At 45.5% G+C, this 14,863-nt stretch overlaps 1 protein-coding gene across 1 annotated transcript in view; it reads left to right on the top strand.

Moving 5' to 3' along the window:
* The window catches only part of LOC115112276 (cingulin-like protein 1), a 33,216-nt gene that overhangs the window by 3,051 nt on the left and 15,302 nt on the right, over positions 1 to 14,863 (top strand). The window contains exons 2-8 of the mRNA XM_029639223.2: positions 265 to 1,945; positions 2,078 to 2,172; positions 4,163 to 4,259; positions 4,791 to 4,892; positions 5,188 to 5,336; positions 6,138 to 6,276; positions 6,581 to 6,793. Of these exons, the coding sequence (XP_029495083.1) occupies positions 314 to 1,945; positions 2,078 to 2,172; positions 4,163 to 4,259; positions 4,791 to 4,892; positions 5,188 to 5,336; positions 6,138 to 6,276; positions 6,581 to 6,793 (2,427 nt within the window). The 5' untranslated portion in view covers positions 265 to 313. The remainder of the gene's footprint in view (positions 1 to 264; positions 1,946 to 2,077; positions 2,173 to 4,162; positions 4,260 to 4,790; positions 4,893 to 5,187; positions 5,337 to 6,137; positions 6,277 to 6,580; positions 6,794 to 14,863) is intronic.

The following is a 14,863-nucleotide window of genomic DNA, read 5'->3' as shown; positions in this document are numbered from 1 at the left end:
GCAAACCATCAACCTTTCGGTTACTGGCCAACAGCTCTTAACTGCTAGGCAACCTGTGGTGGAGCTGAACAGTTAGGGTGCTCTCTCTAGACACAGAGAACATTAAGTACAGAAAAAAGGAAAATTAGACCAGATGACATAATCAAATGTTGTGAGGCTTTAACTCTCATTAGCAGGCCATGGAGCAGTGAAACATTTGCTGACGTTATTAAATCTGATGGCATCTCATTTCTGACTAAACCAGATTATGTCTTTTTTTTGCAGAGGTGGGCCTGATCCAGGGAGAGGGATTTATTATCTTGCTCATTTCCTGATGGAGTCGTACAGAGTCAATCAACCGGCCCGCTCTTCCAGGCCTCACAATGGAGCTGGCTCCTATGGCCTCAGCATTAGGGTCCAGGGGATTGATGGACACCCGTACGTGGTGCTGAACAACCAGGACCGTGGGTCCAACTCCTATACAGATCCTAATAGTAACGGCTACAATGACACACAGGGCTCCTTTATTGACAACTACCATGAGTATGATTTCAAAGGAAGCAGGGAGGCTGTTTCTGACAGCCCCTTTGTTGAGTACAGGTCCCAGAAACAGATGCAGTTTGGGGGCTCTCACAATGGAGTCACAGAGCAGGGGAAGAAGCCAGCGTCCACCCTGCTGAACTTCCAGAGACACCCAGAGATCCTCAAGCCTTATGACCCAGAGAACAACACCTTGAACCTGGATGGTAACCACAGCCTGCCTCCCCGGCCGATGTCCCTGGCGGAGACTTCTCCCAGATCCACCTCCCCAGTAGTCGCCCATGCCGGGTCATCCAGCCTGGATCATAGGAGGAGTCCTGCCCTGCAGGAGAGAACACAGCCCCAGCCCCAGCCAGCCCCCTCTAAGCCTCAAAGCAAACTAGTCCAGTCTCAATCCAAGCCTCAAGCCCAGCTGGCTCAGCCACAGTCTAAGACTCAGACCCAGGTGGCCCAGCCCCAGTCCAAACCCAAGTCTCAGCACCTGTCCAAACCCCAACCCCAGTCTCTGCCACAATCTAAACGCCAGTCTCCACCCCAGTCTCAGTCTCCACCCCAACCCCAGCTGCCCCAACGTGTCCCCATACCCCAGCCCTATTCTGTGTCCAGCCCTCCCAGTGAGCAGACTAAGGCTTCCTGCCGGTCCGCCAGCTCCATTAGCAGTGCCAACTCTAGCCTGGAGCGCAGCCGCCATGAGCCAGACATCCTCCCCCTGCGCAGAGTTGACTCTAGCGGCCCCGTGCTGCAGTCCTCGTCCCGCTCCCGCCACTCCTCTACCTCCTCTACCGACCAGCTGGAGGCGCTGTACGCAGATACCATCAACCGCCACCAGAACCGACGCTACATCCCCTTCCAACCCGGCACGGGCCGAGACATCGACACAGGCTCCATCCCTGGCGTGGACGAGCTCATCGGCAAGTTTGACGGCACGGATGGTGGTCACCAGCGACGGGGCAGGGCGGGCCGCAGGAACAGGATCAACCCAGAGGACAGGAAGCGCTCTAGGAGTGTGGACAGCGCCCTTCCCTTTAGCCTCCAGGGAGAGTCGGAATACATGGATGCGTTTAGCAAGAACCAGGGGAGGTCCACGGAGCACGTCCTCCGCCCCTCACAGCTGCATCTGCAGAAGGTGTCTGGGAGAAAAAACTCATGGGTGACAGCGGTGGAGGGGAAGCCAAGTGCCAAAGCTTCGGCCTGTGGTAGCAGTGCTCCAGGCTCCCCTCAGAGCATGACCTCTAAAGCAGCAGGCTCCATCCAGGGGTATAAGGCGGTGCTAAATCGCTCCTCTACGTTACCCCTGGACAGTACAGATGCTGAGGATGGTCAATCTTCACCAAGCACAAAGATTTTAACAAGTGTGGCTACAACCTCTCTATCCATCCCTTCCTCTAACTTAGGCAAGAAGCTTAATGCAGAGATGGATGTGCAGGTAAACAATACATTATTTATGATTACAGTTAGGTTAGTTGTTTAACTAATCATTATCTATTACTGCGTAGCTGCATGTGAAAGTATCTGTCAGAACTCTGATGGCTCTCTGTTTCTTTCCTCTTGCATCCAGGTGACACCTGATCTTTTGAAAGGTCAGCAGGAGCTTTCACAACAAACACATGAAGAGACGGCAAAACAGATTTTGTTTAATTACCTCAAGGATGGGTGAGTTTTTACCTCACTGATGTAATGTTCCTGGTTCACTTTTTATCGCAGAACATTTTCCAGTTTTACAGAAATGTCTATTATATTCAAAGGGTATTAATGGAATAATGTTTTGTATGAATTGCTAATACATTAATACAACATTATGACGCCATGAGTATCACTTTCAATATGCAGCGGGCAGTAAACTGCACAGTCTAAACATAACATGTGCCAAGTTACACTCTTAAAGCTGCGATATGTAACTTTTTGGGCTACCCCAACAAATTCACATAGAAATTCACATAGAAATATGTGTTATAACGCTGTCATTCTCATTGAAAGAAAGTCTATGAAACGGTAGATCTGTCCTATGTGCGCTATTTCTATGCTTCCCATTCTAGAGTTTTGTTTTTGCCTTTTTTTCTTTTGGTTTTGTACACCAGCTTCAAACAGCTGAAATTACAATATTTTTGGTCATGTAAAAAAAAATCACAGTGGTTTAGATGGACAATGATTCCATACAGTATACTTGCTTCTTTTGCCACATAAACTGAAATTAAGCAAACTATTAAACATTTTGCAAACAGGAAATGTAGGAACTATTTCTGCATAGTGCATCTTTAAGGAAAGCATCATTTGAAAAGGAAAATGCCCCATGGGAGCACTTAAATGTTTTTGATCTGAGTCTGACTGTTTGTGATAAAAGGGAAGGAATTTATACTCCCATTCAGTCTCCACCTCCATATCTAAGCTGTGGTCGATGCAGCTGCTTAGTGGTGTTCGTTCCTCTTCCCATTTCTCTTTCTCCCTGTCTCTCTCTCTCCCTCTCTACTGAGGAATGTAAGGTATCAACCCTGCTCTGCTCATCGCCTGATTCTTGATGTTCACCGTTCACCCCATGCTATAAATCCCATCACTTACAGTAAGGGGAAATGGAGGAGTTATCGGTGGGGAAGCATCTCAGATTAGTATCTCTATGGTGTACTTCCAGGTTTAAGATAGATGAACTGGTAAGGGTAATCATGATACATGATGGTTTATATTGTTAAATAGTAAGATGAGGCGCTAGACAGTTTTGTTGTTGTTCAGTACCAAGCTACACCAGCTGAAGCTTACTATAGCGTAGCTGTTTTCACTCTCTGAAAGTTTTATAGCTAGACTAGGTTAAAAGGCTTTGGGGGGGGGGTTACAAAGCTTAAACCAAGTATGTTCGTCAAGAAGCCAAGTCTGAAAGTCCAGTGCATATATCCAATAGGATAACATGTCAATCACAGCACCAGAAAAGCTGGATCTTGGAGTTCCTATCCAATCACAGGTCAAGTTCTGTGTCTCTCACAGAGCATTGTGTCATGGTTGGACTGTACATTTGTGTCCATAGTTTTAGAAGATTTGCAATTTAAATCCTAAACTTCTAAAGTGCCTTAGTTCCTAAGTGTCTACATTCCATGTGTGCTCCAGTTCAGGAAACTGCTTTGGGTGTGTCAGGTCACAGGTCAGGGGTCAGAAGTCAATGGAAAGGAACACAGATGGAAGTGGTGTGCTGAGTCATCAAAGAAAGGACAAACATTCACTCGCTGAAGTTATTAAACTTTAATGAAGGAGGGGGGCTAGAACTCCCCTGTCAGGTAGTGGAATTGAATGGAACCATAGAACCTTCCCCGGGTTGTGGCAACCCGATGTTCTGTTCATTTTCTGTCCCAATATAGGAAGAGAGAGGGTGCACCCTGCATACAGCCCAGTTGTATAGCAGGGCCAGGGATGGAGGGAGACACATTCTCCTGAATGTGCCTCCTAATGGATAGCTGTAATGAGGTTGAGCGGGTTGCGAGGTGACACATCAAAGCAGTTGGCCCCCGGCAGAGCAGGAACCAGAACAGTCTGGGATTAGACCCTGATCTGATCCACCTACCACACACAGAGACCCCTCTTTACCCTCAGATCAGTCGAGTGTGGGAGTGCACCTGTGTTATGACTATGTGTGTGTGTGTGCGCGCGTGTGTGTCCGCAGGAGCACTGATAACGAGGACACCACCAAGAGGAAGGTCAACCTGGTGTTTGAGAAGATCCAGACATTAAAGTCACGGGCGGCGGGGAGTGACAACAAAGTGAGGCATTGTTGTGGAGTTGTTGTAATTAAACTCAACAAACAGCTAAATCTGTGAGCCTCTTATCTTAGCCTTAGGCCAGAAGCTTTCGCTTAGTGAGCAGCATACAAGCCACAAGGCTGTGTTGACCTAGCATTGACAACAGCCACTGTGGTTACCACCTCCAACAGTGGAGGCTGATGGGAGGAGCTATAGGAGGACGGGCTCATTGTAATGGCTGGAATGGAAAAAATGGAACGGTATCACACACATGCTTAACTCCGTTCCATATATTCCATTCCAGCCATTACAATGAGCCATTCCTCCAATAGCTCCTCCCACCAGCCTCCATTAACTGCCATGTGTAAACCAGTGCAATATGGAGAGAAACTAGTCACCACCCTTCCTTTTCTTCATTAAGATCTGCCATGAACCAAAGCAACCGACATGTTTTTGTATTGTACGAAAACGCTATCATACAAATATATTGTGAGTTATTTTGAAAAGGGAAATGGAGTCAAATTTAACTCCTGTCTCTGTTGCCCCTCCCAGTCTCCTGACATAGCTACCCAAGCCAAAGCCCTACAGGAACAGAGGGTGGCACTGGAGAAGGATGTTGTTGAACTGAAAAAGCAGCTGGAGGAGCAAACCAAGGTAATGCTATGATGCCATGTCATACATGTTGACTCTAGCTGCTATCTTGGATGTCTGTGCAGGACATGAGAATCCCTAGCTCCTGCCTCTTAAGACACAATAATCCTATTGGTGCTAATAGCTAACTTAAGCAGACCAGTAGACATCACAGCCACTGAGTTTATTGGTTAGATAGTTCGTAGTCAAAACTGTAATTCAGATACTATACTATGAGCGCCATGCATTTCATATTGATTTGGTGTGGTGAGAGGAATGGTGTTTTCTTAAAGTGTGTGTGTGTCCTTGCGTGTTAAAGAAGCAGATGGGTCTGACTGAGGCCCATGAAAAGGCCGGAGTGGGGGTGAAGGTCCTGCAGACGGAGCTGGAGAGGAGCCAGGAGGAATGCTCCCGACTGAGGGACAAACAGGCCAAAACAGAGGCTGAGCTCCGCACCACACTGGAGGAGTAAGTGACTGACCACCAGACCAGAGCATACACTGTGAGGCAAGGAGTGACAGGTCGACAAGGCTCGGGTTAAGAAACCAGCACAATGGGGATAATCCTCAGATTTACAACTCTTATTGGGAGAAAGTAGTTTTATCTATACGTTTTATTACTTTTGTGGAGGAGAAAGTTGTAGTTTGTTTTCTGTTGTCACAGGGGGATTATATGTTCTAATGTGTTCCTTGGGCTTGCAGTCTCTTTTCGGCCATTAGAGTTTCTGTCTTTGTCTGAACATAATGGCCTCCTATAGTTCTCCTTCCCCTCTGACATTTTGTGTTAATGTACACTGCAGAGTCCCACCAAAGCCCCACAAAGTGAGGAGTGTATATCATCATGGCTTAAATGTCTGTTGGTGTTGGACTATTTAACCCTCTGTTCCCCCCATGTCTTTGTGTGGAATTGTTTGTTGTAAGTGCTTGTGCACATTGTTGTCTGGTGCGCGACGGGTTTTGTACCCATACGTTGTATTTCTGGATGCCGGTGGTTTTGTATTTTAAACTGCTCCGGTTATTACCCAGTTCTGCTCCCCTGCGTCTGACTTGTCTGCCACCAGTTACGCACCCCTTACAGTTGGAGTGGGGGTGATGTGAGGTGATGTGATTGGTAGATCAGTGCCCGGGTGCTCGTCATAGCCCCTGTTAGCCTGGAAAACAGACGTTTCTGACAGAGCGCAGGTGGTATCGTTCCATTTTGTGAAGCAAGGTGCAGGTGTTCAGGTGATGGCGTGTGTGTTGTGACTGTATGCTGCTCTGTGTCTGGCAGGCTGTTCCAGGTGAAGATGGAGAGGGAGCAGTACCAGACGGAGATCAGGGACCTGCAGGACCAGCTGTCAGAGATGCACGATGAGCTGGATGGCGCCAAGACGGTGGTGACCGACAGAGAGAAGGATGCCATGATGGAGGTAATACACAGGCCAGGTCCCACTGCTCTCAGGGGAGAGAGCGTTGCCATATAGGAGCTTAGTGGCTTGCGTGGAAAAGGCTTTGCGGTCCCATAATAACCACCATGTCAATACCATTGTAGTGCCAGTGTTGGTAATGTGTAAACATGTTATTCTTCCTGGCACATTTTCTGAAGCAGAATTTCTCAGGCAATAATGGCAGTGCTGGAGATTTCTGTGCACGTCACCTGTTGAGGTAGCAGTTCATCTCAGGGTGAGATTTTAGCGAGACACTGTCACCACTTCCTCCTCTCCTGCTGTGTAGGATCTGATGCAAATGAAGCTGGACTTACAGGAGGTGCTGCTGGCCAAGGAGGAGCAGGAGGAGGTGCTGAGGAGGAGGGAGAGGGAGCTGACTGCCCTGAAAGGAGCACTGAAGGCAGAGGTGGCCACACACGACCAGGAGGTGGATAAACTGAGGGAGCAGTATGAGAAGGAGATCCGCAAGCTGCAGACGTCTGTGGAGAAGGCCAAACAGGTAACGGATGTTCCCCAGCCACCCATGGCCTAAGGTTGTCAGAACGTTGTATCATGGTCCCCTGGAGGTTTTGTCTAGTTCCTAGTTGGTCTCGGTGACGTCGCTGAAGACGTTTTAGGTCGTACTTGGGATGTTGTGTCATGGGGCGGCAGGGTAGCCTAGTGGTTAGAGTGTTGGACTAGTAACTGAAAGGTTGCAAGTTCGAATCCCCGAGCTGACAAGGTACAAATCTGTCGTTCTGCCCCTGAACAGGCAGTTAACCCACTGTTCCTAGGCTGTCATTGAAAATAAGAATTTGTTCTTAACTGACTTGCCTAGTAAAATAAAGGTTTAAAAAAAAAAAAAAAATGGTGCCTTGGTCGCAAAGAAACATTCTCCCTCACAAAAAACATTTTACCCAGGGCACACGCACCCTACTTAAATTACACATCACCCCTTGTTACTGTTGCCAAGCCCATCAAGGCCCTGATTGGTTGACCACTGATCCAGTAACAACGCTTTGTCTTTTTTTTAAATACTTTTTTTAGGGGGTGCGTGTCTTTATCTTTTGGCAATGCTTGGGACACCCACACCACAAACAGAGCTTTTAACATACAGTGTTACATATTTGACATACATGATTACATTGTGTATGTTTATTCATACAGTAATTATTGCTTAGCATGTCCTCACCTGGGATTTGAACTCACAACATCTTAGTTCATGGAATTCCAATCTTCCTGCTACGCCACCATGTCTATATCAGTAACTGATTTCACCTGTAGCAGGTGTAACATTCTTAGACCGTCAGTGGGATAACGTTGTGTCGAAACCCTTTTGGGATTTAATGGGCACGTCGCCAAATGTCCTCAGGACGTCACCTGTTTGCTGGGTATATTGATGTTAATGGGAGATTTGGGCAAACCTTAGAGTATAGCATCACGTGCGTTTTGGGTAGTAAAGTGTTTGTTTAGAAGGTTTGTTTGGGATTGTATTTGTTGCCATATGTTCGGCATCAGTAGATATTCGATAGCTTTGAAGTGAAATTACCAGGAACTTTCAACCAGCTTCAAAGTTGTGCCTCAAAATGAAGCTCAATTTTAGTAACTAACACAATACGGCCGTTTTACCTCGAACAAAAACTCTTTAAGTTGTTTTTGTTATGACTACTGTGTATTGGAATTGGAAAAATAAGATTATGCCCAATCATTGTCTACCAGTTGTTAAGATATTTCATTTGTTTGGAACAAGTAAATAATGATTGCTATCCAAAGGCCATTGAATTTGTATAACTTTAGTGTTCCATTGTTTATTTACTGAGGAAATGAAACCCTCATTATGTGTTATTATAAGGAAATCAGGCCTTTGTGTTTATTGAGATGAAAATGTTACATACAGTATGCATACTTGAATGAATTTCTGGAAAGTCCTCTAGGAGTTAGTGAATCATTGACTGCATGGTGCCAGTGTTAGAGAATGGTATAGTTCTATACATGAACTGCTCTACTCCTCTCTCTTCTTGCACTTGCCTAACTGCATTTCACTGCACAGACGTTAATAACAACCCCAGCTGAAGGCTGAAAAACAAGTCTAAAAACTGTTAAACAGTGCTGGGAAAAAACACGGCCTTCTCTGCTGAACCAACCAAGATAAAAAATACTCAGCTATCTGACAGTTAAACCAGCTTGTCATCACTTTTCATGGGAACTTATTGGACTCTGTTTACCCTAGATGACATATAGTGTCATTAAAAAGCTTGAGGAAGTATTTAATGATGTTGAGGTGTTGTTTTGCTGTAAACACGTTTTACTGGGTGGCTCAACAGGAAGAAAAATAGGACCAAACAAAGGATTTAAAAGACTTGGGAGAGGGGATGGGGAGAGGCAAATGGACTAGTAAAGAGAAGACAGGGTAGGGAAGTGGTAGAGAGGACAGTGAGGTAAGAGCATACATAGGGCTAATGGAGGAGAGAGACAAGAGGACCACACTGACAAGGCTAGAGGAGCATTGTGTTGACTAGGTGTTGCCTGGCTCACATGCTTCCTGTTTGTGTCAGGGCCTGGAAGTCCTCTCCTTGTCCTGAGCTTCCTCCTGCTGTGGTGGGGTCTACACAGCAGCCAGCCCCTTCTGAGATCATTTTCTTGCATGAAAAGAATTACTTCCATTTCTGGGGAAGATTTTGTCATCAAGAATTCGCCACCAATGCTTTATATACAAGTGACAAGATTGTGAGATTCAAGATTCTGACCTTATTGTTACTCAGTATTCAGGCAGTTTGGTTGCTATCAGTTTATCTTCAGTAATTTGGGCCTTTTCCTTAAAATACCAATCCATTGTTAGGTTGTCACACACAAAAACTATTTATAGTGGTTACAGCCTACTGTACTTTTATCCACCAGGCATTGGCAGGATTGAAAGTAATGATCATTTCTGCATGTGTGAGTGAGCGACCTCACAGCCTGCTGAATTGCTTAGTATAAAGTGTGCGCGGTCAACCATTCATCTGTCCTGTCTTCCATCGAAACGCTGCTCCTTTCTCCTTCGGCCATGAAATGTGCATTGATAGGGCTGCCCCATGCAGAGAATAATGCTGGAACCTGGAGCGCTAAATCGTTCCCGTTGCCCGTTAATTGCAGTGGCAAGCCGTCACTAATCTAATGAGCTGTAGTTCATGAGTTGTGCAGTGTTCCTCACTGTTCCTCCTCTCTCTCTCTGTTCATCCATTGAAAGGGCAGGGATAATTGTGGACCTCAGTAGATGAATGATGAGTTTGTTTCACACAATAATAGCAGCAGGGGTTTGGGATATGGTTGGGATATGCTGAATAAAGTGGGTCAGATGAGTTATGGAGTGGACATCTCCCTGAAAATATGTGTGTTTGTTTTGTGTCATTGCATTTTAGGTTCAATTGTATTTTTATTTAGTTGTAGCATGGGCCATTTTTTAGATGTTAATCTATAGAGGTAGGAACTATAGAGGTCAAACAACAAATTCATAGAGAATCTATAATCAGACTGTAGTCTACTTACTATAAGTTACTTATTGTAGATCAGTTCTGTGTAAATCAGGTTTTTCACAGCAGTGAGACTTGAGGGAATGTGAAAAATGTGAACTGATAAGGTGCAGTGAGCAGAGAGAAGGGTGTGTCAGAGAATGTTCCTGGCTGGTTAGAGAGTGTGCACCCAGCAGACCCCCTCCGTCCTGCATATTCTGTTACAATGCTCCAGCTCTGACCAGTGGGTGGGGTCGGGAGGGGTGCGACGTGACCATGCCTCTTCAGGGGGCTGCTGTTATACCCCCTCTCAGGGACATTCCTGATTCTCAACACTCTCAGAGGGCCACAACCCCAGACCCCAGACAGCCCCAACCTGTAGTAGTCCCAACCCCACCCTCTAGTACCAGCCCTAGCCCCTAGTACCAGCCCTAGCCCCTAGTACCAGCCCTAGCCCCTAGTACCAGCTCCAGCCTCTAGTACCAGCCCCAGCCCTAGCCCCTAGTTCCATTTCCAGGCTCAACCCCATTCCCAGCTCCAGCCCACTCTCATCCCTCAGCCTTGATCAACCTCCACCCTACCCATACAGTCAGTCCCTGTTATATTTTCATTCCTAAATGAATTAGCCCAGTCAAAAGCCTCAGCCCTTATAGCCCTATCCCATACATCCCCTGACACACTGGCAGCCCCATCCCCCAGCTTCTAGCCCTCCACTTGAGTGATCCCTGCCTGTCTTTATTTTCTCTGTGACTCACTTATTTTTGTGTGTAATCATTGAAGCCATGTGGCCTGGTGAGCACCTCCTCAGGGCTGTTTGAAGGTAAAGAGTCCCACAGGAGGCAGTGTGTTTCCTCAGTTGATGATAGCGCTCTGCTGTGTTCCCTTCCCGGCACAGCTGGAAGGTGAGGATTTACTGGGAAGGGAGGGAGGGAGTGAGAAATATAGGGATTGATAGAGGGAAGGGATTTCTCTGGAAATCTACCAGCAAAAGAGAGGAATGGGTGTCATAGCTAAAGTTCAGCGCTTTTTTTTGTCCATCTGTTTGCTATCATGTTCTTCCCTGTTTGAAGAATTTGTCTTCAAAAAGACTTGGGAGTTAGGACGGCTTCTCAGAATTGTTTAGATGAACTGTGATATGCTGCTGCCTGTAATGTTCTGCCCAGAAATAGTTTTTCACAGGCTCATTGGATGCACACCCATTTTGGTTGCATCTCCTTGCACAGAGCTGGTTTGTGTAGTGAGAGAAGTTGTTCCCCTGCCATGTGAGGGTCGTGCCTGTGTGAAAGGAGGCTGTGGCCTGAATTCACGGGCCTATTGTTCCTCTGCTGCGTCACTGCCTGGCAGAGCTGAGCTGGTGGGGAGGGAGCCTACTGTGCCAAAATGCATGCAAGGCTTTGGGGATTCCAACAAATACCCCCAGGAGTGTGGAGGAGAGGGTCAGTGTGCTCAAGACTGTGATGTATCGCAGCTTTAAGACCAGGGGCAGAAAGCTAAGGATTTAACTCACTCACACCGAGACTTGGGAAATATGTGGTTTCTCCACTCAATAGGCCGTTTTGTGTTGGTACATTGCTTTTAAACATCCAACAGAGTAGGGAGTACTGGCAAGTACAGTCAAAGTATTTAACATGGACTTACTGTCCAGTGGTGTAGCCTGCTCAGGTTGCAAGTGGCACTGGTCACTCTCCCTCCAGCAGGATCTGACCTCAGCTCTGACATTCAAAGCCCAGTCATTTGACTGTGATTTTTCCCCAGCCCGACCAGGCATCATGATTCCCCAAGGTCTGGCTTTCGTCCAAGAGTGAAAAGAAGTACTATGCTCAATGTGAGTGTTTTGTACTACCATAATGACTTTCTGAAGTGTCTTTTGATATTATAAATCACTCTGGGTTGGCCTCACATCAACCATTTAAGATCATAATAGAGGCCTCCCGAGTCCGTACGGGAGTTGCAGCGATGAGACAAGACTGTAACTACTACCAATTGGATAACATGAAATTGGGGAGAAAAAAGGGGGTAAAAAGAAAGATCATAATAGAGTACTGTGTGTGTGGACTTTGACATTGTGTCATCCCACTTCCCAGTGGCCTTCTTTTGAAGCCACTGGCCTTCTGGCGATGTGCTACACAATAATAATGCCACATTCTGGGGAGGCCTGGAGTTTTGTGACAGTAAATGTCATTTTTTTGGACACAAAAGGGACAGTTTCCCACAAAGCTCTACTGTGACTGCCTTCTCACTGCACTGGCCTATTTCATTCTCTATTAAACCAAAACATCCCTGAAATCATTTGGCCATTTAAAAAGGTTTCTGTTTTCATGTCCCGAAGGACAAGACAAGATTTGATGGCTGGCATCTTATTGTGACTGGAGAGATGCCAGTGCTCCTCAAGCAGCAAGTTTTAATTTCCACTGCAAGCTTTTCTCCCAAGCCATCACAAACCTGCCTTTACTAGGCGGACCATAGTCTATGTGCCTTTTGTTGGAGAGCGACGCTATTGTAATGCATACCTTCTTGCTGGTGAAACAAACTAAGGCTTATTCATTGCCAGAGAAGAGCTTGAGTGATCTGTGGTGCTATTTATTTTCCTTGAAGACAGAATATATGGTGTTGAATACCGTTAACCTGATATCACACAGGATATGACCCGTTCCTGGAAGGACCTTAGGCAATCGTGACTAAATAGAAGCACAAAGATGACCATCTTGACTTCCCCTCTTATCCCATGTTTACGTTCCATTGGGGAGAGCACATGAATGGAAGTCATTTGAAAACAGGACCATAATGCTGAGGCTGCATCAACCTTGGCTCACAGTACCCTCTAACTAAGGTAGTCTGAAGTAAACAATTATGAATTATGTGATGTTCATTTTATTCACTTGTGATTGTGGCCAGTATGTGTCTGTTTGAACAATGTCACCACCATTGTGTTGTTGTAGCTGGGGTAGAGGGATATCCTGTCTTTCTCTGCATCCTGGCCTATGTCCTGGGTTAGGTAGGGGGAACACTCTGCCCCTCAGCTCCTAACTAAAGCCTTTTTGTCAGGGATGCTGCAGGCATTATAGCAACTTGACAATGTGTCAGCTCAATCAAAGAAGTGTTGCTTTGTACCTTTCCCAGGGCCATGGTAGAGCAGAGGGAGCAGAACACTCTGCTCTACTATAGTTACTTATTTTTGATATACTGCAATCTTACACTGTGAGTGTTACTGTCTGAAATAGGTATTATTTCTAAAACCTTGTGAATGCTTCATGCCCTCAACAGTGCACTCATATAAAAGGTTGTGTTCACTGTTGTAAATGCATGTGATAGTAAACACATAAAATGTGTTATGGGGTGTGCCAGGACTTTTACATTAATCTCTGTAGTATAGATGACACCAGTTTGTCTGTGACAACCAATCAGAGGGTATGCTACTCACTGACAAGGGCATGAGTACACCACTATCTTTATTTCCAGGATTTGTTTAAAAATAAACATTTTGATTCAGTTAGAGTCAGATTATACTTTTTTGATGCATTGTGGATTTAGAGTGGATTACCTGCCTTGTCATTTAAAAAAGTTATATTTATGTGCCTATAAATGTGATTAGAAGGGGGCCCTGCTGGGTGTGGGATTACCCTGGCAGGTTTCTTATGGACCGTAATTGGTGCAGGAATATCAGCAAACTCCATTGTTTGTTCCCTGGGCTCCAAAGCAGATTCAGCAGGGGTTTGTGTGTGTTCCCAGTGACCCGAGAGCACCCTGAAAAAGCTGATTGATTTGAATCTGAGCTCACACACTGGGCGATGCATACTTCACTGCATTGTTAGTGCCACTCTTTTTACTGGCCGCACAATGGTAGTTAATGCCTGACTATAGACAAACAGTTTTAAGAGTGCACAAGACAGCCCTTGAAATCAAACTCCCAAATGGTTAATGTTGAGGCTTTGTAACAGTCTGAGTGAGTACAAAATGGCAAACACAAGGAACAATGATCACCAGGGCACCCTGTGAATTTCCACCACCCATGGGTCTTTCTCCCCCTCACCCTCTGAGTGGTAGTGCCCAGACTGGACTCTCAAAGAACCCAGGGTGGGAAATGGGACAGTGAAAGAGGGAGTGAGGGGATGTTTGTATGAGAAAAAACTGAAAACTCAACTCTACATTTTCTGTATGTTCACCTCCCCCTCAACCTGCCCTCTACCCACAGCCCCAGTTGATTACATTTTGAATACAGAGATGATACTACAATCTTCACATATTCCAGCTAAGTAGGCTATGTTTTTCACAAGCTTCTACCCCCTGCTGTCCTTGGATTCTGTAAAGTCCTAGACCGGTGAAAGATGCCTAATGTTTTGAAAGAGATAAGACTGCCTTCATTGACACATTTTAAGGATATTTTTTTGTGTGGGAATATCCTCGTCTGGTTTATAGGTAATTCCAGTGACACCTGTGTCGTGTCTTTGGCTATGCCGGATTAAGTGATATGACATGCTATTATATAAAATAATTTCTCTGCAATTAATATCACCTGATTGAGCTAATCATGTAAATATAATTAACTAGAGTCGGGCACCACAAAATAATATTTATTGAGCTGTTATCTTCCGAATAAACTCGTAAATACAAAATTGGGTTTAATCATTTATTTACTAAATACCTAACTAATCACACAGAATTACACATACACATAATTAAATCATAACTTGATTACAAATTACGCCATAAAGGAAAACGTCCCTAGCGGCGGAACAGATATGACAGCTTGTTACACAAAGCACAAAGGAAAAGGGGCTGGGTTGAGTTAAAGAGCGGGAAGACTGAGGAACAAAGGGAAGAAGCTGTGCTATCGTAAATACAGTATCTTATGCATTCTAAATTACCGCTCATTTGGTAAAGGAAAATGCAATAAATATTTACTCTGAGCTGCGCTTCGATAGGTTGGTGGTAGATGGAAGGCCGTGTTGCCCAACCGAGTCCTTTGAAGAATGTCTCTGGTGGTCAATTGGATACGTTGTAGTAACGTCGTTGTGTGGTAGAAGGGATACTCTGTCTGTTCCTTCCTAACCTGCGGTTGCTAACTCAATGGCTAGGAGGTATCACTTCTATAGTGAATA

The sequence above is a fragment of the Oncorhynchus nerka genome, linkage group LG27 (assembly GCF_034236695.1).
Source record: "Oncorhynchus nerka isolate Pitt River linkage group LG27, Oner_Uvic_2.0, whole genome shotgun sequence".
Classification (NCBI taxonomy): domain Eukaryota; kingdom Metazoa; phylum Chordata; class Actinopteri; order Salmoniformes; family Salmonidae; genus Oncorhynchus; species Oncorhynchus nerka.
Note: the sequence above shows the minus strand (reverse complement) of the source record. Positions and strands in the feature narration are given on the sequence as shown.